The sequence below is a fragment of the Lichenostomus cassidix genome, chromosome 9 (assembly GCF_008360975.1).
Source record: "Lichenostomus cassidix isolate B80296 chromosome 9, HeHo_3.0, whole genome shotgun sequence".
In the NCBI taxonomy this organism is placed as follows: Eukaryota; Metazoa; Chordata; class Aves; order Passeriformes; family Meliphagidae; genus Lichenostomus; species Lichenostomus cassidix.
Window position 1 is genome coordinate 9,013,282 of NC_139490.1, and position 25,164 is coordinate 9,038,445.

The 25,164-nt window shown below is 57.4% G+C and overlaps 2 protein-coding genes and 1 long non-coding RNA gene across 6 annotated transcripts in view; 1 reads left to right on the forward strand and 2 right to left on the reverse strand.

The window, feature by feature from the left end:
* PDE6D (phosphodiesterase 6D) overlaps positions 1–1,426 on the forward strand; it is a 33,768-nt gene extending 32,342 nt beyond the window's left edge. The window contains exon 5 of the mRNA XM_085069272.1: positions 800–1,426. Within this exon, the coding sequence (XP_084925398.1) occupies positions 800–881 (82 nt within the window). The 3' untranslated portion in view covers positions 882–1,426. The remainder of the gene's footprint in view (positions 1–799) is intronic.
* LOC146433212 (uncharacterized) lies at positions 1,259–9,843 on the reverse strand. Its single transcript, XR_014854020.1, has 2 exons — positions 2,584–9,843; positions 1,259–2,297 (listed from the first exon to the last, which is right to left on the reverse strand). It is a non-coding gene; the product is annotated as an uncharacterized LOC146433212 (long non-coding RNA).
* Positions 9,844–12,245: 2,402 nt separating this feature from the next.
* Positions 12,246–21,403, reverse strand: PTMA (prothymosin alpha). Of its 4 annotated transcripts, none has more exons than XM_085069277.1 (5): positions 21,244–21,403; positions 16,988–17,059; positions 16,219–16,306; positions 13,575–13,648; positions 12,246–13,112 (listed from the first exon to the last, which is right to left on the reverse strand). In XM_085069277.1, exons 1-5 carry the CDS (start codon positions 21,286–21,288, stop codon positions 13,065–13,067), a joined length of 327 nt encoding a protein of 108 aa, XP_084925403.1. In that variant the 5' UTR covers positions 21,289–21,403; the 3' UTR covers positions 12,246–13,064. The 4 variants fall into 4 exon arrangements, with proteins under 4 accessions (XP_084925403.1, XP_084925400.1, XP_084925402.1 ...); XM_085069274.1 differs by having other exon boundaries at positions 16,213–16,306; XM_085069276.1 differs by having other exon boundaries at positions 16,219–16,309.
* Positions 21,404–25,164: the final 3,761 nt, after the last annotated feature.

Sequence of the window (25,164 nt, forward strand, 5' to 3'; positions counted from 1 at the left end):
GCTAACCAAGGCACTCTGCATGAAGAGTTCCCAGGATAACTGAATATCAGATTGAGACCATTCCCTGACATCTAAATTCAAACATTGTCCACACCACAGCAAACCCTTACACTCTCAGCAGATTCAGTGTTACAGACACCAAGAGCCACAGTGGAAGTAGAACTGCTGCTTTGGTTTTCAAGAGCCAGGTTGTTTAGACATGGTCAGATCACACTGCTCAGCTGTCCAAGTGTTGTAATGGTCCCAGAGTTCTTATTTTATGTATCCAAATCTCAAAAGTTAAATCCCCAGAGCTTCTGTCACACACAAATCCACATTTCCATTGCAGTTTGTATAAAATATGCTTGTGTCTTTACATTTAAGCACTTCTTGAGGGAAATGACATAAGTTGGTTGGTGTAGCTTGCTCAGCACTAGAGGACAGAGAAGAAGAATAAAAAAAGAATTCCCATTGGTTTTCACATTCCTGCAGGCCTGAAGGTGCTGGGACTGCTAGTTTATTTTTAGCAATAGGAGTGAGCAGAAGTGTGCTGTCCGAGCACTCTGCAGCCTGAGCATTACTGTGCTCAGATAGGAGAGGGATGGGGGGGAACATTCCACATAGGAATGTGTTTGAAAGATCCTTCAGTCCTGACTGACCCCGACCAGGACAGTGCTCACTGTGTGCAGCTCCAAACCAAAGATCATATGGGGGGTCAAGGTGTGAACCCAGTCTTGTGAGGGCGTGGAGAGGAGCAGTTGCTGTTCACCGTCTGTGCATCCTTCTAACATCTCTTCTTTCTCTTCCTTTCCTCCTGCAGTGGTAATGTTATTATAGAAACCAAATTCTATGATGACGATCTTCTCGTAAGCACTTCCAGAGTGAGACTTTTCTACGTTTGAGATGGGGCTTTTTGGAGCTGTTTTAGTTTTCCTCCATGCAGTTCTTGGTGCAGAACCCCCCGACTATCCAGTGGAAGACACTCCTGTAGGTGGTGACCCTGGGGACCAGCTCAGCGTGGGTTGTGACCTTTGCCCATCAGTTATTTTGCTTTCTCCTCTGACAAGACCAGACCAAACCCTCAGAGATGGGGCCATCTGCTCAGCGATGCCCTCAGGAAGAGAGGCTGTCTCTGAACACAGGCAAACGATGGTCATGCAGAACCAATACTGTAAATTTATGTTTGTCTCATCCTTTCTACTTCTCTGGACCCTGGTATAATTTCCCATTTCCACTCACACCAAACTCTCAATGCTTTTCTTTTGGGATTAAGTTAACCTTTTCATTCTTCTCATGTTGTAGAATTTTATCCTTTCGCTGGATTTCTGTGTAACTGGTCCACACATCCTCTTACCCCAAACTTGTAAAATAGACTGTGATATCACCTAATGTAATTAAAACAAATTTCTCAATTAAAACATTCCTACCGTCCAAAGAAGGGAAGAAATGCTCGTTCTGTGTGTTTTCCTTTCTGTTACAAATATGCACCTCAGCAGGCACAAACTGCCATCACTCAAGCCAGCAGCAGAACAATGCTTTCCACTGCCCTGGCCCTCCCCATCTCTGTTAAATTTCTCTTCTTCCAGCTGGCCATGTTGGAAAGGTGTCCTGACTGCTCTGACCAAGGCTTCTCCTTGGCCTCCCCTGTCTATTAATCTCTTGGGGCCGATTGTCCCTTTGTCACCAGTTTCTCAAGCAGCACTGCACACTATTGTGCTTTTCCAAGTGCCTGGGGACACTCAAGCCCCTGTGGAAAGCCCATGTTCCCCTGAGCATTGCTCCTGTGCTGGGCTGGGCTCCGTGGAGCTCTGCTGGGGCTGCATTTGCTGACACCAACAATCCCCATGTGTGGGAGCTTTAAAGACACACGGCAGCACTTTTGCTGTGACAGATTTCTCCAGCCCTGCTGCCACTTTTCTCTGTCATTTGTAATCAGCTCTAGCATGTGGACATCGTGGGAAGGGGCATCTCCAGCTTCTGCTCCTGAACATCATGGTCTCTGTGATCATGAACTCTGTGATCACTCAGTGCCTTTGCCAGCCTGTCCTGGCCCTCGGCTTGAGATTCTCAGGGGAGTCACAGGAAAATGAAAGGCATCATTTAATGTCCTGGATTCATCCTGGGTGTATATGGGAGGGATACAATGTAAATATCCTTTAGGGGGACTGAAGCTGGACCATTAATCCCCATTAGCCATGGTAGCAACGTTCTCACCAGACCTCACTGATGGATCCCATCCTAGGGCACTCGCAGGGCAGAGTCTTGTTGGCAGCATGACCCATCCTAAACCAGCCTTCAAACAGAGATATCAACTTAAACTGCATCCAGCAGGTCCCCCAGGGTGGTACCATCATCCAAGAGGAGACACAAAGGTATCTGAAAAGGAAAAATAGAAAAGGTTGAGGGCTTTGAGAGCAGGTGCCTTTGTGTTGTAGGGCAGATGCTCTGCTAGCCCCACCCAGGAGGTGTCCAGAAGGGACAGGGAGCAGCTACAGCCAAGGACCCAGAGCAGAGGGATGGATGCTCCCAGTGGGTTTGAGTCTATCCTCGGGTGCCTTTTCCAGAAAAGGCCACAAAAATGACCAGAGGGAAGGGTCAGCTCACCAGGGAAGGCAGGCTGAGACAGCTGGGGTTGTTCAGCCTGGAGAACAACCTGGAGAGAGATCTTTTTGCAGCCTTCCAGTACTTGAGTCCTGTAAGACAGAGGGGAACAGACCTTTTAGTAAGGCCCGTAGCTATAGCACAAGGGGTGGTGACTTTAAACTCAAAGGAGGGTCAATTTAACCAGATAAAAGGAGGAATTTTTTTAAATGAAGGTGGTGAAACACTGGAACAGGTTGCCCAGATCAGGTCAGATCAGTGGATCAGCACTGGACCTGACTGGAGATGTCCCTGCTCGTGGGAGGGGGGTTGGACTAGGCGACCTTTAAAGATCCTTTCCAACCCAAACTATTCTGTGAAACAAGCTGAGAACTCCCATACCCACTTAGCCTCCCCGGCGCCTGTGGGACTGCACACACTGGAGGCTCCGCGGGCCTTCAAGTGGCCACCGACACTCGTGGCTGAGGCTCCCGCAGGGTGAGCAGCCCTGGGAGAGGGTCCGGGGGGGCCTCCGGTGCCCCTTCCCTCCCGCCGTCCCCGCCCTGCCCGAGCTGGCCCTGTTTGCCCAGTTTGCCCAGTTGGTAGCCCAGTCAGAGCTGTCGGCCCCCCTCTGCGGCGGGTCACTGCCGCCCTCCAGTGGCTGCGCGGGAAATAGCAGCTCACCCGCTGCCGGAGCTCCTCTCGCTGTACCCCCAGCGCCGCGAGCAGCGTCCCTTGAAGAACGGGAGGAGCGAACAGCGCGGCCGCGGGAGAGCAGCGGGCTGGAAACAGCCGGCAGAAAGGCTCCGGTACCGCGGGGCGGACACTGGCGTGTGAGCAGCCACCACCAAAACCCAGGTAAAGGGCCCCGCATGGTCAAAGCAGGAGCCTGTGCTTGGCCCAGGCAGCTGCAGGTCTTCTTCCATGTGGGGCTGACAGGATTTGGGAGCCTTGGGAGAAAGGGCAGGAGAGACAGGCAACATGCTGCCCTCACATGTCCCATGTCCAGGACCCAAGCACGGCACAGTCAGATCTTGGCTCCCTTGCATGGTATAGCAAAGGTGCAAGTGAAGGGAAAACAGCGTCTGAAAGAGAGCGGAGCAGGAGGTCAGGTGTGCATGTGTCACCACTGCCACCACCCATATCCATGTGGTGGTTCTGGCTGCAACCCAAGGGCAGCCCTAGGCCACTCTCTGTGCAAAGTTTGGGGGTGAGAATGGGGTGCAAGGACCAACACAGTGATTCCTCCTCTTACTTACCGACTAAGTTCCCACCGGGAAGTTCACAGCCTTGGCAGGCATCTCTGGGCCACAAAACTTCCCCCAGCCAGGTCCACGTGCAGGGCTCTGCACGAGGGAAAGGCTCCGTGGTGGAAGAGAGGCAACTTTGGCAGGGGCAGGACCTGGCTGGGCCACTGAGGAGCCTCTCTGTCCGCAGGGCCTTGCCCACAGCCCAGCCACTCACAAAACCCCTGGCTCATTCGGAGCTGCTGCCTCCAGGCTCCTGCTGGAGCCCTCGGCACAGGGCTGGCCAAGCGGCGCTGGGGAGAGGAACTAGCTGCGTTCGGCAGCCACCGCTGCGGGTGAATCCCAGCAGGCAGCCGCGACTTTTGGCCCATTGTCAGCAGCCGGGGTGTTTTGGCCCCGGCAGCTCCCACGGCGGGCACCGGTGCCTCCCGGCCACCGGCACACACGGGGCATTTGTTTCTGCCAGAGCCTCGGGGCAGGCAACGTGCTCTGGGGGCTGCTCCCTGCCAGCTGGAAAGTCGCCACGGGGGACTGGTCCCTCACCTCGGGAGGGCTGTGAGCTGCCCTGGCAGCCTTAGAAACCTGGCAGTGAGAGCAATGCGGCCCCGCAGAGCCTGGGCATGCGATCTGGGGTCACAGAGGCACACCGGGAAGTGGAGAGAGCTGTACACTGACTGGGGGTCGGCACAGAGAGATTTGGGGTGAAGCTCCATCCTCACTGCCCCCAGCCATGTCTTGGCCTGGGAACCCTCCAAGCTGGGCTGTTGCACAGCCACTGAGTAAAAGCAGCGAGGGAGGAGGGTGATGCACAACAGCTTTTTGGCTTCAGGGGGCTCTCTGCATGGTTTTGGGGTCCATCACACCATAGGGCTCCCTGAAGCACGGCTTATGGCAATGGAATCACCCCGCGATGGGCTGCAGGGCCTCTGCCCTGTGTGCTGCGATGAGGGTGAGGGGGAACAGGGCCTGCTCCTCCTCTCCAGGCTGTCACACCCTCAGCGCCCATCGCCACCTCCCTGCCGGCAGGCTGTCACCTACCCCGGCTGCTGCGGGAGCCCTCGGCTGCCCGCTTGGCAAAGCCACCGGGGCTGCGGCTGACGCGTGGCCCAGACCTGCCCCGCCCGACAAGGCTCAGGCGGGGCGGCAGAGCATCCTAATGTGTTTAATGAGCTGATTCATGAAAGTTGCTGCCGAACAAAAGGCGCAAAAGCAGCCCTGGGCCACGTTATGTTCGCTGTCTGCTTTGCTACTGTTACCTTCCCGCAGGTGCCGATGCACGGTCAGGCGGCGGGCAGGGTGTGGTGACAGCGAGCAGAGCGTGGTGACAGCGGGCAGCCTTCGGGGTAAGCAACATCTCGTCCTACCTCACCCAGTTCCATCCAATTCAGCAGCACTGGGAGGGGACAGGAGCCCTGGGAAGGTTTGAGTCCCTCTGCCCCTTTTGCGGGGCACAGATCCCGCCCCTGGTTTGCCAAATCAGAGCAGGCAGAGCCCCAGGCAGGTGCTCAACCACTTGGACACAAGGATTTTGGGGCTGCCGGGTGACTTGGGCACAGTTTCATCTGTCCCCAAGGCCAGGAGTAGAGCAGCTGGAGCAAAGACAGGATTCAAAGCACCCTTTTTCAGCCCAAAGTGCCCAATTCTTCCTGCTCTAGGAGCCTCTGATCACCATGCCCTCAGTAGTACAGGACCTGGGTGCAACCCCTGCTGGGGCTCAGTAGCTGCCTCATCCCACTGCAGTTCTGATGCCACATCCACAGCAGTACTCCAAGAGAGGGACCAGCCATTGCCACGGCACTTTTGGAAGAGCATTCCATTCTTATGGCACCCAACTCTGTGCCAAATTCCTTCCTGCACCATCCTCTGCCTACCAGAATCCTGCCTGCTCTCCCAGCACTTCAGTGCCAGGCAAGGTAGGGAGTCACACCCAGAAAGGGTGACAAGGTGAGAGGGGGCAAGCAGGGAACATGGAGCAAGGGAAGGAAAGGACAGTGTAGCTGTGCTGGTGTTCTGGTGTCCCCAAAGGCAGGCTGGAAGGGTCTGACGTTGCCTCGAATGTGCAAAAGGGGAACAGTGACAAGTTGTGGGAAAGGATCACACTCACACCAGGTCTGCAAGATGGGCCCCAAGAAACTGCTGGGGATGCAGGAGGAAACCACAAGAGTGATGTGAAGATCCTGAGGGTGAGGAGCTGAGAGAGCTGGAGCTACCTGGCTGATAGAGAAGCAAGTGTTCCAAGGAGAGGGCAGAGGCCCAATTTCCATGGGAGGAGGTGGCAAAACCAGCAGCTGAGGCCAGATACATTTGGCTCAGGAACTGGGAACGTCTGCGCCCCTTGATGTTTCCCGGAATCCTTGCAGGAAATTCCCTGGCACAGAGCAGGAGCCCGGGGGAGGCAGTTCCGGCTGCCCCGGGCCAGCAGCCACGCTGTGCCGCCTGTTCATCCCCATCGTCAACAGCCTGGCCGGCTTTCCTGGCAGGTTGGCCTTGGCAGCAGGACCCAGGGCGCAGGACAGCCACAGGCTGTCCCCATGGTGCTGCCGTGGCTCTCGGGGGGAGCGCGGGGCTTCCCCATCCCGCAGCACTAGATGGTGCTGCAAGACAGCGCTGCTGCCTGGGCTGCACAGCGCGGGTGGCCGGGCGGGGAGGACGCTGCTTGTGGTCACCGCCTCGGCCGGAGCCCCGAGAGAGCCGCGAGGGCCAGCGAGGGCCGGACACACAACAGGCAGGCTGGCGGGTCACCCGGGATGGGTGCCACCAAGTGCCACCAAGCTGCACCCAGGAGAGGAGCAGCCTTAGCGCTGGGCTGGACATGCTGTTCCTTGTGCCAGCCCGGAGCTGGGATGAGGTCTCTCTGCATCTCCACAGCAAACGGCCCGGTGGGGCTCCCCACGGCCAAACGCAGCCCCCAGCCTTTGCTGGGGACCTTTCAGCTCTGGGGGTGCCTGTGGCCATCCCACGGTGCTGCACGGGGTGCAAGGAGCACCAGCTCCAGTGCCTGCTTGGGGACAGGTGTCCCATGCTCATCCCTTCCCATGGCAGTGTCCCACAGTCCCAGTCCTGCCTGCTGCTCACTTCCCAGGACACTGCTCCAGAGCTGCAGCCTTGTCCCACAGCCCATCCCAAGGATGGAGCTTTAGGCTGGGGGTGTCCCCAGGGAAGCAGCACATCCTCACCTTGGGAGCAGGGATAAGGGGGTTTAGCCTCAAGTCAGGAAACCAGCCAGCCGCTGCAATTGTTGGGGTTTGGTTTAACCAAAACTGGCTCTGCACCCCACACTGCACCAGCCCTGCAGGGGCTGCTGCTCTCACCCCTCTTGAGCCCTTGGGGCCTCACTTGGTGGCAGAGACAACCCAGTGCAGGCTCTCCAGCCCCAGGCAGGTCCACACTCCCTGCCATTCCAGACAGGCCATTTAGAGCCACATCTCCTCTCTGCCTGTGCATCCATGACTTGCTATGGGTCATTGTACTCCTCAACATGGCCTGTGGTTCATGCTCCCACCGAGCACTGGGATTTCCAGCTTTGGGCACAAGCTGCAGCACCCCTCACACCTCCTGCCCTGAGCCCAGACAGAGGGGTGCTGCTTCCCAGCTCCCTGAGGGAGCAGGGCCAGGAGCCTGCTCTGCCTGCAGCAAAGGAGAGGAAGCCAGGGAGATCCCACAGAGGCCAGGGCAGAGTGAGCTGGAGGACCAACATCCCCACCCAACACCCAAGCAGAGCCCCTCACCTTCACGCCTTTCTTCTGGGTTGGAAAGGACACATGCAAAGATCCCATCCCTGTGGGTTCTCCAAGGGCAAGTCAGGTTGCACTTTCTCAACCCCAGCTGTTCCCCTTGCACTGTGCTTTCTTACAAAAGGAATGCAGGATCCTCTCCAGGTCCACATCTGCTCTGAAGGACAGCATTTGATGCTTTCTCCCAGGTCTCTTCCTGGCCCACACATGGCACAGCACTATGAAGTGGCCTCTGAGCCCACCACCCCTCCCTCTGAGGCTCCCCAGGCAGCCATGAACAGGAGCCACAGCCCTCACTGAGGTTTGCAAAGCAGAGGGTCCCCCTCAGCCCTTTCTTCTGCTCTCCTGCCCTTTGGAGAGAATCAGCTCAGCCAGACAAGACGGAGCAGCCATGGGTATGGGGAAGGATGGAGGATTCACAAGGTCTGCACAGGAAGAGCCCTAGGCACCCCATCTCTGCTCCCTCTCCAACCCTCCCACCCCAGAGGGCAAAGGACTGGGGTGGTGGCCTCAAGAAGACCTGGCAGTGGGGGTAAACATCCAGTTGGGTTTCAGAGCTCAAGGACCTCCACTGGACTGGGGACAGCCAGGTCCCTCCAAGTGCCAAGGCAGGGCCCAGGGGCAGAGCTGCTCTATGAGGGGTACAGGCTGTGGGCACATGGCAGCCAGGGACAAGACAGGTACAAGATGTCCTACATCTGCTCTTCAGCTTGGGCTGGGCTTTCCTGCCCACTCCAGGCAGCTCTTGAGGCAAATGCACAAACATTCCTGAGCCATTTAGGAGGCACATCTTTGTTGGGTTGAGCCATGACTGGCCAACACCCTGGGCTTCCACAGCCCACTCCTGAAGGGTCTGTTCCAATAGGACACCTCATATCCTGAGCCAGGTGGCAATTGCTCTGCCACAGGAGTAGCTCTTCATGTCTATTTTCAACAGCAACCACTCAAAATTGCTTCTGTGTTTGTGATCTTGAGGAGTCATGCCTGGAAGGCAGTTTCACTCATCAGTCTCTTAAGTAGATGCCAATTATTTGCCCAGACACAAACTGCACCAGTAACCAACCCCAGCCTCTGTCTTGCTTCCAGTCCAAGCCCTGCATTCCCCACAGGCAGGTTCTCCACTGAGCCCCCAGGGTGCTCCAAATTTCATGAAGGTTGTCAAGATGCAACAAGAAGTTTTGGATGAGACTAACCAAAAGCAACAGCTGGTGCAGGACAACCTCAAGCTGATGAAACAGATCCTAACCTGCTAGGGGCAGGTCAGGACTGGAGACAGCTTTGCTGGCCCAGGCTCAGTCCAGTTGTCCACAGGGCAAGGGCTCAGCCCCACTGGTTCTGCTGGCCATGACCTTCAGCAGGACAGCTCCACTGGAGAGATGGGCATCAGGCCAACCACATGGAAGTTGCTTGCAGTCCACCTGGTTGTTCAGCCACACACAGGTGGCTTCAGCCAAGGTCCAACCACAGCAGAGTTCTTGGGAAGGGCTGCCCAAGGTCAAAGTGGCCACCAGAGCACCAGCCTGAGTCCCTCTCAATGCATACAAGGCTCTCCTGATGCTCTGTCCTGCAGCTCTCCCAATGGTACATTTGGGAGCTACCTCAGCCATCTTCAGAGGTCAGCAGGCAGCCAGCACATCTCAGAACAGCTTCATCCACTTGCCTGTGTGGTCTCCAGGACCAGTGTGATCAGCAGATCAAGCAGGATTTGGATCCCTCATGACATGCAGTGTCTGCAGGCAAGGGGTGGCAGGGGCAGTTCTGCTCCACAGGTCACAGCTGAATGTGTGACCTGTGGCACAGCTCTGGGTGAGTGGCCCAGCACCACCGCATGCCTGAAGGCACACTATGGCTGCACGCTCTTCACCTTCCATCCTGTGGCATCAGCCCTCACAGAGCCCAACTCTGGCCTTCAGGCAGGGCTGGGATCATCTCCACACCCGAGGCAGGTGGGACTCTCCAGCTCCCAGCAGGCAGCCCCAAGGCTGGCTCCTTAGGGAGACCATCTCCGAGATCTTCACAGCTGCCTTCAGCTGGCACAACTCCTGCAAGCCACCTCCTGCTGAGGGGACCTGCTGCTCCTGGTCCCTGTCTCAAGACATTATCCAGGTGAGCAATCGCTGTAGCATTTTGGATTCATCCAAGTGGCCCCTGTGGCACTGGGCACCAAAAAAGACAAAGCACCACATTCCATATACATCCATCTGAGACCCTGCAGGTGGGAGTCCTTGCCAAAGGACCCACCTTCCAAATGACCACAGCTCCTCCACCCTGAGATGAGCTGGAATGCTGGGAGAGCCACAGTGCCCAGGGGCCTTTATAGCTCCTGGCAGGGTGTGGCTGTCCCTGATTGGCTGGGACAGCTGGCAGGCAGTAGCTCCTGATTGGCTCAGCACAGCCCCTCTTGTGCTGTGATTGGAGGGCTGCTGCTGCAAGGGGTGAGGCAGCAGCAGAGACAAGTGGCAGCACGTGGTTGGCTGTGGGGAAGTGCCAGGTGGCAGCACATGATTGGTCAGAGCAGGGCGCTGCTTGGCTGTGATTGGTGTAGGCAGCACGAGGCAAGAAAGGCTAGGTGGCAGCACAGGATTGGCTGGTTGGCTGAGCCGCCGCGTGGGGATTGGCTGGGGCCAGGTCCCTGCTGGGGTCCATGCACTGAGCTGTGCCTGGCCTCAGCCCCAGCACTGGTGACACTGGAGACACTAGAGCACACCTGGGGTCACGGGATGGCAGGGGCAGCCAGAACCACTGGGACCAAACCACGAGAGGGTAGAGATGGGGCCCAGAAATACCAGGGCATCTGGGGGTGAGGCAGTGGGGCTTGCCCTCTCCATCACCAGTGGCTGCAGATCAGAAGCTGTAGGGCTGGGGGTCCCTCTGACCTGCCCTGGCACCCCTGGCTGCTCCATGCTCTGCCCATCATCAGTGTGCCCACCTGGGAGGCTGTGGGCAGCCTCCAGTTTTACCCTGCACCAAAGTGGACCCTATGACCCAAGACTGCCAGGTTTTGGGGGGCTGCAGGACAGACAAGTCCTCTGCAATAGGGGCAGTAAGGCCACTGCTCCCCCAAAATCTCCACCCCCTGGGCCCTCACACCAGCTTTGCATGCAGGGTCCCCACATTTCAGGGACACCTGGAGCCAGCTCTCATCTATGCAGCTGCAGAAGTTTATTTGCATAATTTGCCTTGCAAATCTGCAAGTACCAGCTTGAATCTTGCACTGTTGGCATGCATCCCATCCCATCCCATCCCATCCCAGCAGCCGTGCATGGAGCTTGCCATGGTGAGGACAGGACGACATGGATGCACTCCCAGCACTGCACAACAAAGCCCCACCCAGCAGGACAGTGACACTCAGCAGCACCACTTGCCACTTCCACGATGTCACATCCCATAGGAGCACCAGATAACCAAAGCTAGCACTGTCACCAGCCCTGCCACAAGCTCCCATGACCCAGGCAGGGCTGCATAGGGCCTGCAAATTGAGGCAGTAAATCTGATAAGCTATCAGCCAGCACCACAATTAGGTGGATAATTAAGGACAAGAAGCCAGATTTTGAGCTTATTTGCCACCGGTAAGTACAGAGTGAGTGAGCTGGCTGCTCCTAGGGATCAGGAGGGGCTGTGACCCTCACAACCAGTGCATTAAATGCATATTGGCTCCTCCTTTTTAAAAAGAAAAAAAATGTAAACCAGGAATCATCTCCCAGCATCTGATCACCGACTGCTGGGATTGCAGCGTGAGAGGAGGCAACGAGACCATCTGGTGAGGCTTTGGCATAGCCTGGAGCAGTAGGAAAGGGGACTCCCCGGAGCTGGGGTGAGGGTTTGGGACCACAGATACAAAGCAGGATCTTGCAAACAAACTCCACACACCTGGCAGAGCAGGCTGAGCTTTTCCAAGCTCCAATGCCCTGGAGGAAGGAGGGAAAATAAGCTGGAGGAAGGTTAGGAGCAAAGCAGCAGAGGCTTAGGCTAAGTTACAGCATGTTTGTTTTGTTAGAGTGCACAGACTTATCTCAGCCTATCTCCCTGAGTCCCACCACCAAACCTTGAGCTTGGCACCCCAGAAGTTGCTGGGTGACAATGCAGGCTGGAGCTTTCCCCCCCCATGAGCAGTGCTGGCTGAATCCAATCCCTGCTCACACTGCCTCCTACCTCACTGCCAGCAACATTCAAACAAGCTCCGAAGGAGGGAAGGCATTTGCATGGCCTGAGCACTCCCCACCCCACAACTAGGGGTCAAGCATTTCCAGCAGACACTGCAAGGAAGGATTCTTGGGATGGGTTTCTCATCCCCACTATACGAGCCAATCCCCAGATTATTTGGCTGCAGAGATAGAATTGCAGGGCAGCCCATAGCCAGGCACCCCAAGCTCACTGTTTACAGCCTTGACAGTTCTCCCATTTAACTCGGTCCTACCACTCACCAAGAGCAGCCAGAGCATGCAGGATCATGCAGAGGCCATGCTGAGGACTCCAGTGCAGCTCTCCACAGGAGTACAGCCATGGAAATATGCTGCCTCCCCTACCCCACAGCAGCAGGGGGACACTACAGCCCCCAGACCCTCCCCATCAATACCCTGTCCCATCTACCCTCTCTCTCTTCCCAGCTCCAGTCCAAAGCAAAGAAAGAAAGGAGAAAGAAGAAAGAAATAAAAAACTAAAACAAATGAAAACTAAAACAAAAAGCAGCAGTTGGGAGGCAGCCTTGTTAGGACAACTCAGCAAAATAAAATTCCGGTTTATTGTTGGACAACATTGTTTCACACATACATCAAACAGGCCAAAAAAAAAGAAAAAAATAAAAATAAACAGCAACTTCATAGACAGAAAAAAAAAAGAAAACCTTTTTATCTTTGGCCTTGCCACCTCATACAAACCACGATCTATGGTACAGCTAAAGTACATACACAAAAAAAGTTACTGGAATGCTCAGAATAAGATTGTAATTTTTTTTTTGCATTTTTGTCTTTTTTTAATTTTTTTTTACAAGGTTTTGTTTTATTCTCCTTTGAGATAATGGTTTGGGCCTGGTCACACCACAAGTAAAGTCAGAGATAGGTAACAAGAGAGATATACACTTCAAAGCCCCCCTTTTGGTCAATCCGAGATCACTTAAAAATGGCGGACCTCCTAACAATATGTACAAAAATATAAAATGTAAATAAAAAATACAAACAAATTCTCCTTTAAAGTACTTTTAAGAAAGAAAGCAGGGCCTTGAAGTTTTGGTGCCTGGGGGGGAGGGGGTCTGTGGGGGAAGGGGGGTTTTTCTCTCCCCGCTAACGGGCGAATCATTTCCATGTTCGTTGAGTGGCAGCGCCGCGCCGGGGGGCAGGGATGGGGTTCACTCTACTTGGTGAGGATGACCACGGCGGAGGGGGGAGGAAGGGGGTGTGTGTGGGACAGGGGGCTGCAACGGGAGTCCCAAGGGGGGACCCAAGGGTGAAGAGGACGCGCTGGCCTTTTTTTGTTGGTTTGTTTTCCTCCTTATTTAAAAAAAAAAAAAAAAAAAAAAATTTGCTGCCTAGTCATCTTCATCGGTTTTCTGCTTCTTGGGATCGACGTCATCATCCTGGGGGGAAAGTAGAGCAGTCAGGAGAGGGGATGGTGAGCAGGGCTGCCAGGGGCAGGCTCGGGGGCAGGCAAGAGCCATGCCAGGGCAGGGAATGAGGGAGTTTCAGGCCCCTCTCCTGCCTCAGGGACAAGGTCAGAGCACCACAGGTGTTTCCACTCCCTCAGGCAAAATCCTCTCTTCTCAGGGAGCCATTGAGTGCCCCCACTCAGGCCTGCCATGATTAGGCCATGGCTCCCCAGCCCAGGGCCAGGGCTCCATTTGGCAGGAGCAGACACCCCTCTAACCAGGCCAGTGCATCAACAGAATTGGGCTGTGTCCCTGGAGACATGGGGAGCACACGGGCAGAGCATCCCAGCCTGAGCCGAGCCCCACCCACCCCCTCTGGCCCGACTGACACGCTCCCCTCTCAAGCCCTCTGGGGGACATGTGTGGCTATGAGGGGCTGCTTACTCTTCCTACCTCATCATCCTCAGCTGCCCGTTTGCCTGTGGCCCCCTCAGCTTCGTCGTCGTCATCACCGTCCTCTTCCTCACCTGTGTGGAGGACAAAGTGGGGAGATGTGATATCCTCTGGGAGAGTTCCAGTACCACACACCTCCTCTCTCAGTAATTGTGGCTCAGCCTCACACTGTGAGGCCACATCCCATCTCCCCAGGTGCCACACACCCTGCTCAGGACAACAGGTGACAGAGGACACAGTAGCTTTCTGGGCATCTCCAACTGACCTGACCCACCAAAGGGGAAATAACGATTGGCAGCCTTGAGTCTGGCAGACACTGCATTTGTAACACAGGCAGTGGGATGGGAAAACCACCCACTACCACGAGTGCTGAAATCACGGCAAAAATGAGGGGGGAAAAAAAGGGAAAGGAAAAAATTCTTTCTAGTGGCTGCTCTGCCTAACCACTCCAGATTACTTCTGCTTCCCTTCGCAGCTATTAGTCCATCTTTAATGAGTTAAGAGAGCCAGAACGCATTAGTTCTGAGTCAGAACACTTTCTAATTATCAGAACAGCAAACAAATGCTTCCAACTTATCTTACAGCCAGCCAGGAGGACGAGCAGCGAGCTCTGGGCTTTGACCCACTTTGAGCTCAACTAGGCCAGTGGATCAGAACGACTGAGTCAATCACCTTCGGCCAGTTTTGGAGGCTCGGGGGCAAGCCCAGAGGCAGAACAGCTTCTCAGCTGCCGAGACGAGTCTCTTGTGTAACAGGAGACCCTACTAAAACTTAGAGAGTTAAGGCCAGTAAGCTGGCTTTAAACCACTGCCACGAGCCACACGTATGGACAGCCGGGGGGGGGATTAAGGTCAGCCTATCCTCCCTTCCCCTCTCCTCTCCTCTCCCTGTGTGCCCAGCTGCAGCACGGCCCATGCAGCAGGAAGGGCCAAGATTAGCTCCCAGCGATGGATCAACACCCCAGCAGCCATCACATGCACTGGGCCAGCCAGCAGGTCAGGTGACAGTGCCAAGCTGATTGGGAGCATTTTTAGTTCTTTGAGCTGCTTTAAGCAAAGCAAATAATGAGATGGGATGGAGAGATGAGAGAGGAAAATATACCCTCAAGCTCTCCTCTGCTGTCAAACTCCAGGAGTTTGGCTGCAAGTCTTGGCTAAAAAAGCTGATGCAAGCTGGACTTGCTGCCTTTGAATCTCTCTCCTGCAGTGCTCAGGTGCAGCTTTCAGGCAGGGATCACCCGAGGGCAGCAAGCATGGACAGAGCCCGTGCCAGCGGTCAGAGCCTGTGCCGGATCCCCACAAGGCATCAGCGTCTCCAGGCACCGCGTGCCAAATCATGCCTGTGCTTGGCAAGCTGGGAAGAGCAGGGCTGGCACTGCGGGACCAAAGCTCCTGGGTTTGTCACAGCAGTATCCAAGCAACACTTCCACCCCACACATGCGCCTGCAGCACATGCATCCTCCCTGCTCCTGCCCAAGTGTAGCAGGGAGAGGCAAGTATTCCCCATCTCTTCCACCCTAAAGTAGAGTTGGGGGTACATGGGTTTAGGACAGCACAGAGCAGCCCTGCATTACTCCCACGGGTTAAAACCACAAGTATAAAGAGGGTAACAATTCCCAGTTTTTCCTAGTGAACCAATTCTCACCAAAGAACACAGCAGGCTGCTGAGAGAGTGCTACCCCGGAGGTGTCTTTCCCTGCTCATACTATCTGAATAAGCACTGGTCTAATGGTCATTAAATTTCCAGCCCTGTCCCTATCTCCCAAAACTAACCATCAGGTTAGTAGGTCAACATGTAAACCAAAAACTCACAGGGGATTAACCTAGTAACAGATAATCATCAGGGGCCCTGAGTTCATTTCAGCATAACAAGAATGGTTCTCTCCCAGCCTTAACAAGCGATAAAAATAAACAATGTTATTCATCCAAGCAGATCTTGGGAAAATAATAATAGCAGGGAGGATGAGAAGTGATTCGGCAAGTCATTGCTGGATTTCTGGTTGCTGCTGCCAAAACCCACTTCCAGGCTGGGTCAGGTCATGAAGCAGCAGAGGGCACGGAGACACGGGACACTACTGACAGAAGGTTCAAAGCAAGCCTATTTACTCCAGCTGGAGAAGCAGAGGCTCCTCTGCTTATTTCCACACGGCATCCAGCCTGGGTAAGGGCTGGGAGAGAGGGCTCCACAAGCCTCTCAGCATGCTGCTCCATGAACAAGGATGGTGACGACCCACCCTCTGTGTCTGGGCCAAAGCACAGCCACCCAAGGCGGTCCCTGTGACCCTGGCCAGTGCTGGTGTCTGCAGTAGTGGCTGTGCTCACAGGAGTCAAGGGCAGATTTTACTACTCGCACGGAAGGGCTAATGCGCTTATTCAGCGCCGCGGTACGGTGCCGTCTGGCCAGAGGGAGGGAGGAAGGAATCTGCCCTCAACCTGCTGGAAAGGATTCAAGGCTGACTTCACTCCCAGCAGCAGCGGCTCAGGCAAGCAAGGAAAGAGTGAGCCCGGCTGGTGGGAGTTCCCCGGTCGCAGCCGCGAGGGGGAGATGCTGCTCTCTGCTCGCCTCCGCTTGCCGGGAGCCTGCTGTCCATGGCAGGACACTGCCGTGGGATGGGGGTGGGGGGAACAAAGAAAGTTACCATCACCCTCTTCCTCCTCGTCCTCTTCCTCGCCACCTTCCTCCTCTTCTTCGTCTACTTCGTTGTCAGCCTCCTGCTCTCCGTTTTCCTCGTTCTCCTTGGCAAGACAAAACATCACTTAAAAAAATGCACTGGGGAAGGGAGAAGGGGGAAGAGACATTCAGCACAAGTGTGCATTCCCACCTTTCCTGCTGAAAGCAAAGCACCAGGCCACCAGAGCCCTGGGTGCACATCCTGCTTCCTGCCTGCCTCCATGCAATCCAGACAGCCCAGGCACAAAGGGTCAAGCCTACCGTAAGTTGGGGCTGCAGCTTTGAGACAAAGACTGCAAAGGCTCTTGTGACACATTTGAATGTGGCACAGTGATTTTCGTTTTCCCCCAGCATGTTAAAAATAGGAAACCAACAGGTTCACTTGCACACGATGTGTTTCCGAGCTCAACTGGTTGTAACATTGTAAATCCTAGTGGGTTTTTTAATTTTTTCCTCTATCCCTGCCTAGGGAAGCCGCGGCAGTGGGACAGCTTCATGTGGCTGTCAGGGAGGGAATCCAAGCCCAGCCCTTCTGGACACACAAACTGCCCACAGGCTGCGAGTGTCTGTGTAATGTGAAGCGCTAAAGACTCGAGGGCTCTGTGGGGTTCAGTGCTGCCATTTAGAGGGGTCCCCTCTCAGCAGGGTTAGGGACAAACTCGCAGCAAAAGCAATAAGAGAGAAGAAAATGAAAAAACATTGGTGAAGGACTGCCTCTCCCAGCAGACTGCAGCCATACTCACAGCGTTGCCGTTGGCCGGTGCATCTCTGCCATTTTCTGTTTCTTCAACAACTTCCTTCTTCTCTTTTAGATCCTGGAAGGAGCAGAAAAGCAGAGAAGTCACCCCGATTCCAGGTGTCTGGGTCAGAGAAGCTGCAGATCAGGTGTGAAAAACACAGTCTGAGAGCGAGAGCAGGAGATGGTTTCTCTTCACACAGATTTGTTCTGTGATTTGGTCGCCACGTTCTGGCTCCTCCTTGGGAACGGGAAAACATGGGGGCGAATCTCCATCCAAGTCAGCCTTGCCAGAGAGCAGCCATCTAAAAAAGACACTGCTCTGTTTCACCTCTGAGCTCCCAAACAGACAGAGCTGGCCGCCTGCATATGCTCAACAGCAGCAGAGCTGGCTGATTGCCCATCTTAGCACAGTCCACGCAAGCTCCTGCAATACCACGGAGAGCCGGCAGCCCCATCCAAAGGATGGGCTCCACCGCCCCAGGGCTGCGGACAGCCACGGCTGCTCGGTACCTTCACAGCAGGAAGGAATCCCAGGGACTCATTAGCAGAGGCTGTGGTCTCTGCCCTGCCTGGGGAAAATCACACGGCAAATATTACACGCCTGGTCTTTCGCGCGGCAGCAGCAGAGAGGAGGCTCCAGCATCCAGCTCGCAGCTTTCAGTGTGACAGGATGGGGTGGGGGAAAAAGTCTATTTTTACACTGCACCAAGAGCAGTGCCTGGCTAGTTTGGTTCAAACCTCTACCACGAGGAGAGTGAGAGGAGAGCAGGAGCTTGTGTGTTTTTGCTATTGATCACTGTCAAAATGTCATGCCAAGTCACTCAGCAAACAGGCTGAGAGGATCCAACTTTATGTTCCCGCATAAAGAACACTTGGATTTAACACTGGCATCTCTGCTTGCATCCTCCTCCCCTTCTGTTCCTCCATCAGCTGGAGCGAGATCCGTCAGCACAGTGAGTGCTACCCCAGCCAAGGAAAGCAGGGAGGCCCTTCCCCAGGGCCAGCAGCACAGCCACAGCCGGCTTCGGCAGTGACCACGAGGTGTTTAAAAGTTGCTGGAAGCTCTCACTCCGCTGCAGCGGCTTCTCCCCCTCCTGCCTGCCCTCTGCGGTGTTGCACCGCCCACGGACAGCGAGCAGGCACTTTCACTCCCGGGAGCCACTGCCTCGTGGGAACACGGAAGCGAAGAGCATGGCCCTGGCCCTGCTAGGGTGATCACTGTTCCCTTATGGGAGGGTTTCTACTATCCTGCAGGCTGCTCAGGGGAGGCAGCACGGGCATTTTAGACCACTGTGTTACTTAAACACACAGATGCTGTTTCCAGAGGTTCCCAGGCTGCCAGTGCACTGAGGAAAGGCTTTCTGTGGAAGAAAGCTTTGAGGGGACAACACCTGTTGATTGAACCTCACTCACCTAAGCAAACCAACCCCGGAGTCTAGGGTAAAACAAACACACAGGCTCCCTCCTCCTTTTACGGCTCACACACAAATCCCAGGCTGCCTCCTCCACACTGCCCAGTTCCACCAGTTTTATACACTGTCAGTGGTTTCCACTACCCTGTTCCCTGGAGACTGATCACAACCATTTGGCCTCTCATACATCACTGGGCTACAGCTGCTGCCTCACACCAGGCACATGGGCATGAGGGCAACAAAGCAGTTCCCAAGTTAAACACATAGCAAGTCAAGCAGTCAGAGTTTCCACATCTCACTGTGCCCAACAGTTCTTTTTAAAACGAGCTGTTCACAAAATGCAAGCAATCCTCCTGATGAAGGAACAACTCATTCTTGGGCATTTTAGCTGGACAGATCTCCAGCCCTGGCCCTTCCCACATCACTGGAAATGCTCTCAGTTTAACCACCATCACGATGCCAGGTCATGAAGTTTGTGCTAGCAACAGGGTTGCAGAGAGCATCACAGATTCTCCCTTTTTCTTTCCCCGTCCAACACAAACAAGATGTGCACAGGAGCCTCCAGACCAAGGGCCGGTGCAGCAGCAGGGCTGCTCTAGCGCCAAGGCTGGGACACAGCCTCTAATTATAGGTGTGTCAGGGCTGTTTGTCTATGGAATGAATAGCAGCGGTGTCGAGTCACATACCACCGGCCCAGAAAGCTCTACCTTCTCCCCGACCCTGCTCTCGGCAGGATCCCGGTGGGAAGCGGGGGACTCAGGACCCGGGGACGGCGGAGGCGCCACCGCAGCCCGCGCCTCCCGCCGGCAGGGGGCTCCCCCACACCGCCACGCGCGCGACCGCCATTCAAACCCCGCGCCACTCTACGCGCCCTATTGATTGGCCCGCGGCCAGCGCGGCGCCCCACGGGCTGCCGGGAGCTGTAGTCCCGGCGGGGGCGGCGCGGCGGACTCCGGCTCCCAGGCCCGCACGTGGTGGGCGCCCCGCGGCACCGGCCGGGGGCGGCGCCCGGGCGGGGCGGGAACCCACCCCCCCATCCCCGCCCCCCGGGAGCACTCCGGACGGCGAGGCGGGACGAGGGCGAACGGCCCCGGTTCCTCCGCGTTTCTCGGGGGTGTGGAGGGGGGAGTCACCTTGCCGCCGTGCGCGCCTCCGCCCGCCCTGCAGCGCGGACCCTCGTTCGCTCTGAGGAGGGCGAGCCGCAGATGAGGCCCCTTCCCGCACGCGGTAAAGGGCAGGGGAAGGTTAACGGCAAACTTGGCCCCGTTCCCCCAGGGAAGGATGGGGATCGACCCGCCTCGCCGCTTCCCGGCAGTGGGAGAGCTGGAGGCGGCAGGGACCGAGCCGTGGCCCCGTAGCGGAGGCAGGGCAGGCGGGATGGGGGCACGGCTGCGGGAGCGGGAAACAGAAGTGAAATCGAAATCTGCCAGAAACGGATTTTGATGGTTGTTTTTTATAAACCCTCCTCCCCGTTTTGGGTTTTTTTTTTTTTTTTATTTTGTAGGGGGGGATCGTTGGTTGTTTTTGTTGGTTTGTTTTTTTGTTTTGTTTTTTTTCTCCCTCCAGCCGCGCTTCCCCCGGGAGCGGCGCGACCCTGGGCCGGCCAGGGCGCAGGGTGAAGAGGCCTCTGGGCACGTCCCCCGCCGCCTTCCCACGCACCGGCCCGGGTCGGGTCCCCCCGCAACTTTCCCGGCCGCGGCCCCGGGCTCAGCGGGGCGCACCGCGGCGGCTCGGGGAGCGCAGTCCCCCCGGGGGACGCTCCGCCGCGGCTCACAGACAAAGGCGTGCGCCGGGAGCCGCAGCGGGGACTCCCGAGAGAGCCTCTCCCGGCTGGTACCGGCGCTACCCAACCGCTTCCCATCACCTCCACCAGCGACTCGCAAAGTTATCCCGCTGAGAGGAGCTCGGGCAAGGGCCGGCGCTCTCAGCCCCGCCACCCCAGCGCACCTACAGGGCATCTACACTGTGGGGGTGCCTCCATCGGGGTAACTCCAAAAATAGCGAGAGCACCCTCCCCCCCCGGGACAGCTCCGGAGCACCTTCTACTCCCCTCCACCTCCGAGGGCGACTCCGAAATAGTAACCCCTAATTCGGGGCAGTCCCTATACCGCAACTGCCCCCTCCCCCCCTTCCGGGAGGCAACGCCGAAAACGCAACTGCCCCCCCACACACACATACACTCCAGGGGTAACACCAACACAGAAATCGCCCCTCCCGCATCAACCGGGTGCAACTCTGAAATAGCAACCGCCCGCCCAACCCGCTTTTCGGCAGCAACTCCACAACACTCACTGCCCCCCCCACCCCTCCGGTGCGTGTTCCGGAGCGCTTCCCCCCACAGCCCCCCCGCGGGGCCGGGGCCGAGCGGGACGCAAGTTTGACGGGGCTGTCAAGCTCCCGCACCGCCGATTGAATGAGCGAGCGCTGCCGGGTGCTGAAGCACAGCCGTACGCGTCCCCCCCACAGCTCCCCGAGCCCCTCCGCAGCGGGACGCCCGGCTGCTGTCGCCGGGAAAAGCGGGAAGGAGCAGGACGTGGAGCGACGGTGCTCGGCAGCACCGGCGAAGGCGGCGAGCACGTTTCCCGCACGCTGTAGACAAAGGAACGGCGCTGGCAGCCCCGCACGGCGAGAGCGGCAGCGCCGGCTCCGCACCGCGCCGCCAACTTCATCGCGAGGGAAGGAGGGGGAAGGGGGAGAAAGGAGGGGGCGGGACGGGCAGGGGGCAAGAAATAAAAAAAATTTAAAAATCGCAAAAGGAAAAAAAAAGCCAGAAATCGCTCGGAAAAAAAAAAATCAAAACACCGGAAAAAAAGCCGTGGAGCGAGGCACGAGGCGGCGAGTCGCTCACCTTGGCGGAGATCTCGGCGCTGGTGTCCACGGCCGCGTCGGACATGGCGGGGGCGTGCGGGGCTGTGTCGCGCGGGGCTGCGGCGGCGCGGGCGGGTGAGCAGAACAATGCCAAGATGGCTTTGCGAGAGCCAGTGGGGACTCACGCGGCGCCGCCGGCCCTCTTATAGAGCCGGGGGGCGGCGCGCGCGCTGCCCCGCGCCGCGCCCCATTGGCCGCGCGCGCCGCGGCCGCCGGGCGCCCATTGGCCGCGGCGCAAACAATGGGGCACGGCCGCTTAAAGGAGCCGGCGAGCGCCGCCACTGCGGCGATGAGTTGTGCCCGGTCTCAGCGTGGCGGGCGCAGAGGGGAGCAGGGCCACGCCCACCCCGCGCTACCCCCGCCCCCGCCGCCTCCGCCCCGCCCCTCCCGCCGTGTGAGGCGGCGAACGGGAGGGAGGGAGTGAGGGGGGGAACTGTTGCCGCGCCTGCGGTGGGGCGGAGGGGAAATAATAAGAGTTAAAAATAAGAATAATAACAGTAATGCGGGAGAACCGGTGCTGCCCTCCCCCACCCCGCTCCCATGGGGCCGCCGGTGGTGCTGGGGCAGCCCCGTGCCTTCGGTACCCCGCTAGACCGTCTCGTCCGCTGAGTTTTCGGTGCTCCGCGGAAACTTTGGCCACAACAACAACCGCGGCCGCCCCTGGGGGGAGCGGGGAGGGGCGGCCCGCCCAGCAGAAATGCGGGATTCCCACCCGTTTGCTTATTATACAGTAAAAAAAAAGGCGCCTAAGCAGCCTCTACTCCCCCCCGCCCTCCCAACCTTGTGCGAGTTCAGGGCTTGAGGCGCACTAGGAGCCTTCCTGTGCTCCCCATTCCGCAACCTTCCGTTACACTCGGCCGTGCCCCTCGCACCGCGCCCGCGGGCAGCGGGGCCGCATCTGTCCGTCCCCCACACACACACCGCGGGGTAACGGGGTACCGACGCGGTGGGTAAGTGGGGTTTGCCACACTCAAGATGGCGCCGAGAGCCCTTCGTGGGGCAACCCCACGGTGTTGCCACCCTGTGGGAGCCGCTCCGCCACCCGCACCGGCCCCAGGGGTGAGACAGCGCCGCGAGTGAGTGGACCGCGGTGCAGAAAGCGGGAAGGAACGGGTAAAGGGGTACGAAAAGCGCCCCTCCAGATGGAGCAGCGCGGCTGCCACACTCAACATGGCCGCCAGACCGAGGCAGAGCTTGTCCTCGGAGGGCGGGATATAGGGATCGGGCGATGCGGATTGGCCAGCAGCGCCAGGCGAACGCTGTACTGACGCTTTGCGGCTTTTTATTGGCTAAGCCACCTGTCCGTCTAAGGCATAGTGGTTTTGAAAACCCGGAGGCGTCTCGGGGCGAAACCGTGGAGCGGAGCTGGGGCCGGCTAGCCGGGGGCCCGGGGGGTGGTGCCGCGGGCTGGGGAACGCTGCTGCCGGCTTTTAGGATCCGCGCTGGCCCGGGGTTTTTCCCTCTACGGCTGCAGGAGAGCTGCGGAGAAGCCGTGGTAGCTCCCACACCACCTGGCACCAGGCGTCGCGGCACGAGGTGTCATGGCGCCGGCATCCCTTGCCCCATCCCCACACGCGCCCGGCGGCTGGATAGAGACAGGGCCCCGCTTCCAGGACTAAATGTCCCTCCCACCAAGCGCAGTAGCGCCGAAAACAGGCTGGTCTGTGCCTGGGTGCACCGTGGAGCACTTTTCTCCTCAGCCTCTGCGTCCTGCCCCTCGTGGGAGCAGCCTGGGGATGGCGGCGTGGGGAAGGGGGTCACGGCCGCAGGGCTGTGGCGGGAGCGAGAACCACCGCGGCGGCAAATGACCTCACGGCGGCCGCTGACCCTTGGACTGACCTGGTGCCAGGGCCAGCCACCCCCTGCCCTGGCCGCCCCCTGCCCCGGGGGCTGCGACTCCACGAGCAATTCTCGCTTTGGATCACAGGCGCTGTCGACACAGCAGTGCCCCACTGACAACTGTCGGGCACTGTCGGCGTTTTATCAGGGGGATCTTAGGGGCACGATGGATTTCTTGCGTTGGGACCTTTTGGGGACGATGGATTTCTCACGTTGGATGTCCCGCTCTGACCTGGCGGCAGGACTGGGCGGGAGCAGGGCGAGAGCTTCTCCATGCACTCAGGGGAAGGAGAGGGCTGTGGAAACCGGGATTTCTGGTCGCTGCTGGCTACGCCTCTCGCTTGGAGTGTTCGAGACAAGGGCAGCTGCTGTTCCCAGAGACAAGACTCAGTGGGTTTGGGGCAGGTTGCTCGCAGTGCTGGAGGCAGGAGCGCCCTCTGCCACAGCCCTGCCGGGAGCTGGCGGCCGGCGAGTCTCGAAATGTGTCCGAAAGAGGAAAGAAAAAAAACCCACCCAAACCCAACCCCCCAGAAAATCACTTCTGCTGTAACTTGGCTTTCATGCGTGCCTTCTCCTCAAACTAGGGATGTTCCTTTGGGCTCGGGGTTCCCACGTTTCAGGAAGAGTTAAAAAAAGAAAATGAGATGTGGGATATTTCAGGAAGAAAATTCGGAATCTAGGAATCCTCAAGGGATGGTCACACCAGGATCTCACAGAGGACAGGGGGCGGGGGGGTGGTGGGAGGGTTGGAGTTTAAAAAAAAAACAAACCAAGCCTGCAGTGGAAGCAAAACTGCCTTAAACCACTCCGCGTCGGAAATCCATGTATAGTCCTTGCTGCCGTCCCTCCGTGTAGCGGGATAACCCGGCTGGCGAGTGCCTGTGCGCGTAAGGCAGGGAGAAACAGGCTCAGCTTGGCGCTTTATGCCTCAGCAGTCCAAAAAGAAACAACGACAAAAACTGTTGCCTGTAAAAGGCAGCTGCTTCTTTATCTCTTCTCCACCCCTCCCGACTGCCGGGGCTGGGGAGCGGCTCCGCGGGGAGCAGAGAAAGGAGGAGGAAGGTGGAAGGGGACTTTGCAAAAGTGCCCGAGCATCGGGGACAGAAGTTTCCGGGGCTGAGCTCTGTCTGGGACCTCGCTCTGTCTGCGGCAGGCGATTGCTTTGGCAAAGGAGCCGAGGTTGCCGGAGGAGGCGGTAGGAGTTTTCCCTCCTCACCGGCCGTTTCCCTAGCTCAGCAAGTAGCAGCCTCTCTAATCCCCGGCGAAGATCATGCTGCTCGGGCGATTATTTCATCGCGGCAAGCTGCTCCTCGGAGGAAATTCTCATTACGCTCTTCGGAGAGGCAAGGGAGGGGCGACTGTCACTCAGCTGCTCTGGAAAAAACAGAGGGATGAGCCTGCAGCATCCCCGGGCTCCGGCGCACGAGACGTGGTAGTGTTTCTAGGTCAGGCTGGTGATGCGGGACGTGAAGCCAGCAGAGATGACATCCTGGCTGTGTCACCTTCTGTTCCTTGATGGGCAAGGGTTGCACACGGGGGCTGAGGCTTGGTGGATGTTTTCTCTGGAGGAGCATTGCTGAAGGGGATGGAGGGCGATGGGGAGGTGGGAAGGAGCTTCGTGCATGCTCACAGGAGGGAGGGGAGGTGTGTAGAGAACTGGAGTCGGCTCATGGGTCCAAAAAGCATCTTTGAGAGACTGTGGGGCCAAGGCTGAGACCTGGCTGCAGGAGCCAGAGACTCTGTTCAAGAGCACCAGCTGGCCCAGCCCAGGGAAGGGTTGATGAGACTGCCCTGCTCCCCTTGTCTCAGGCTGCTTCTCCTCCGTCCATCCCTACGAACCATGTAAACAGGCAGGAGCTGGGCCCTGTGGCACACTTTAATTAAGAGATGGAGACACTGACTTCGCCTTTCCCCAGAAGATTGCAAAAGGCCCAGGCGGGCCCCACACTGCAGCTCACGGCCATCCCTGCTCCGACACGCGCTCTGCCCCCTGCGTTACAACACAGGGCTCTGACTCACCGGCCGTTCCCAGCCCGCTGCTCCCCAAGCCTGGAGACATCGC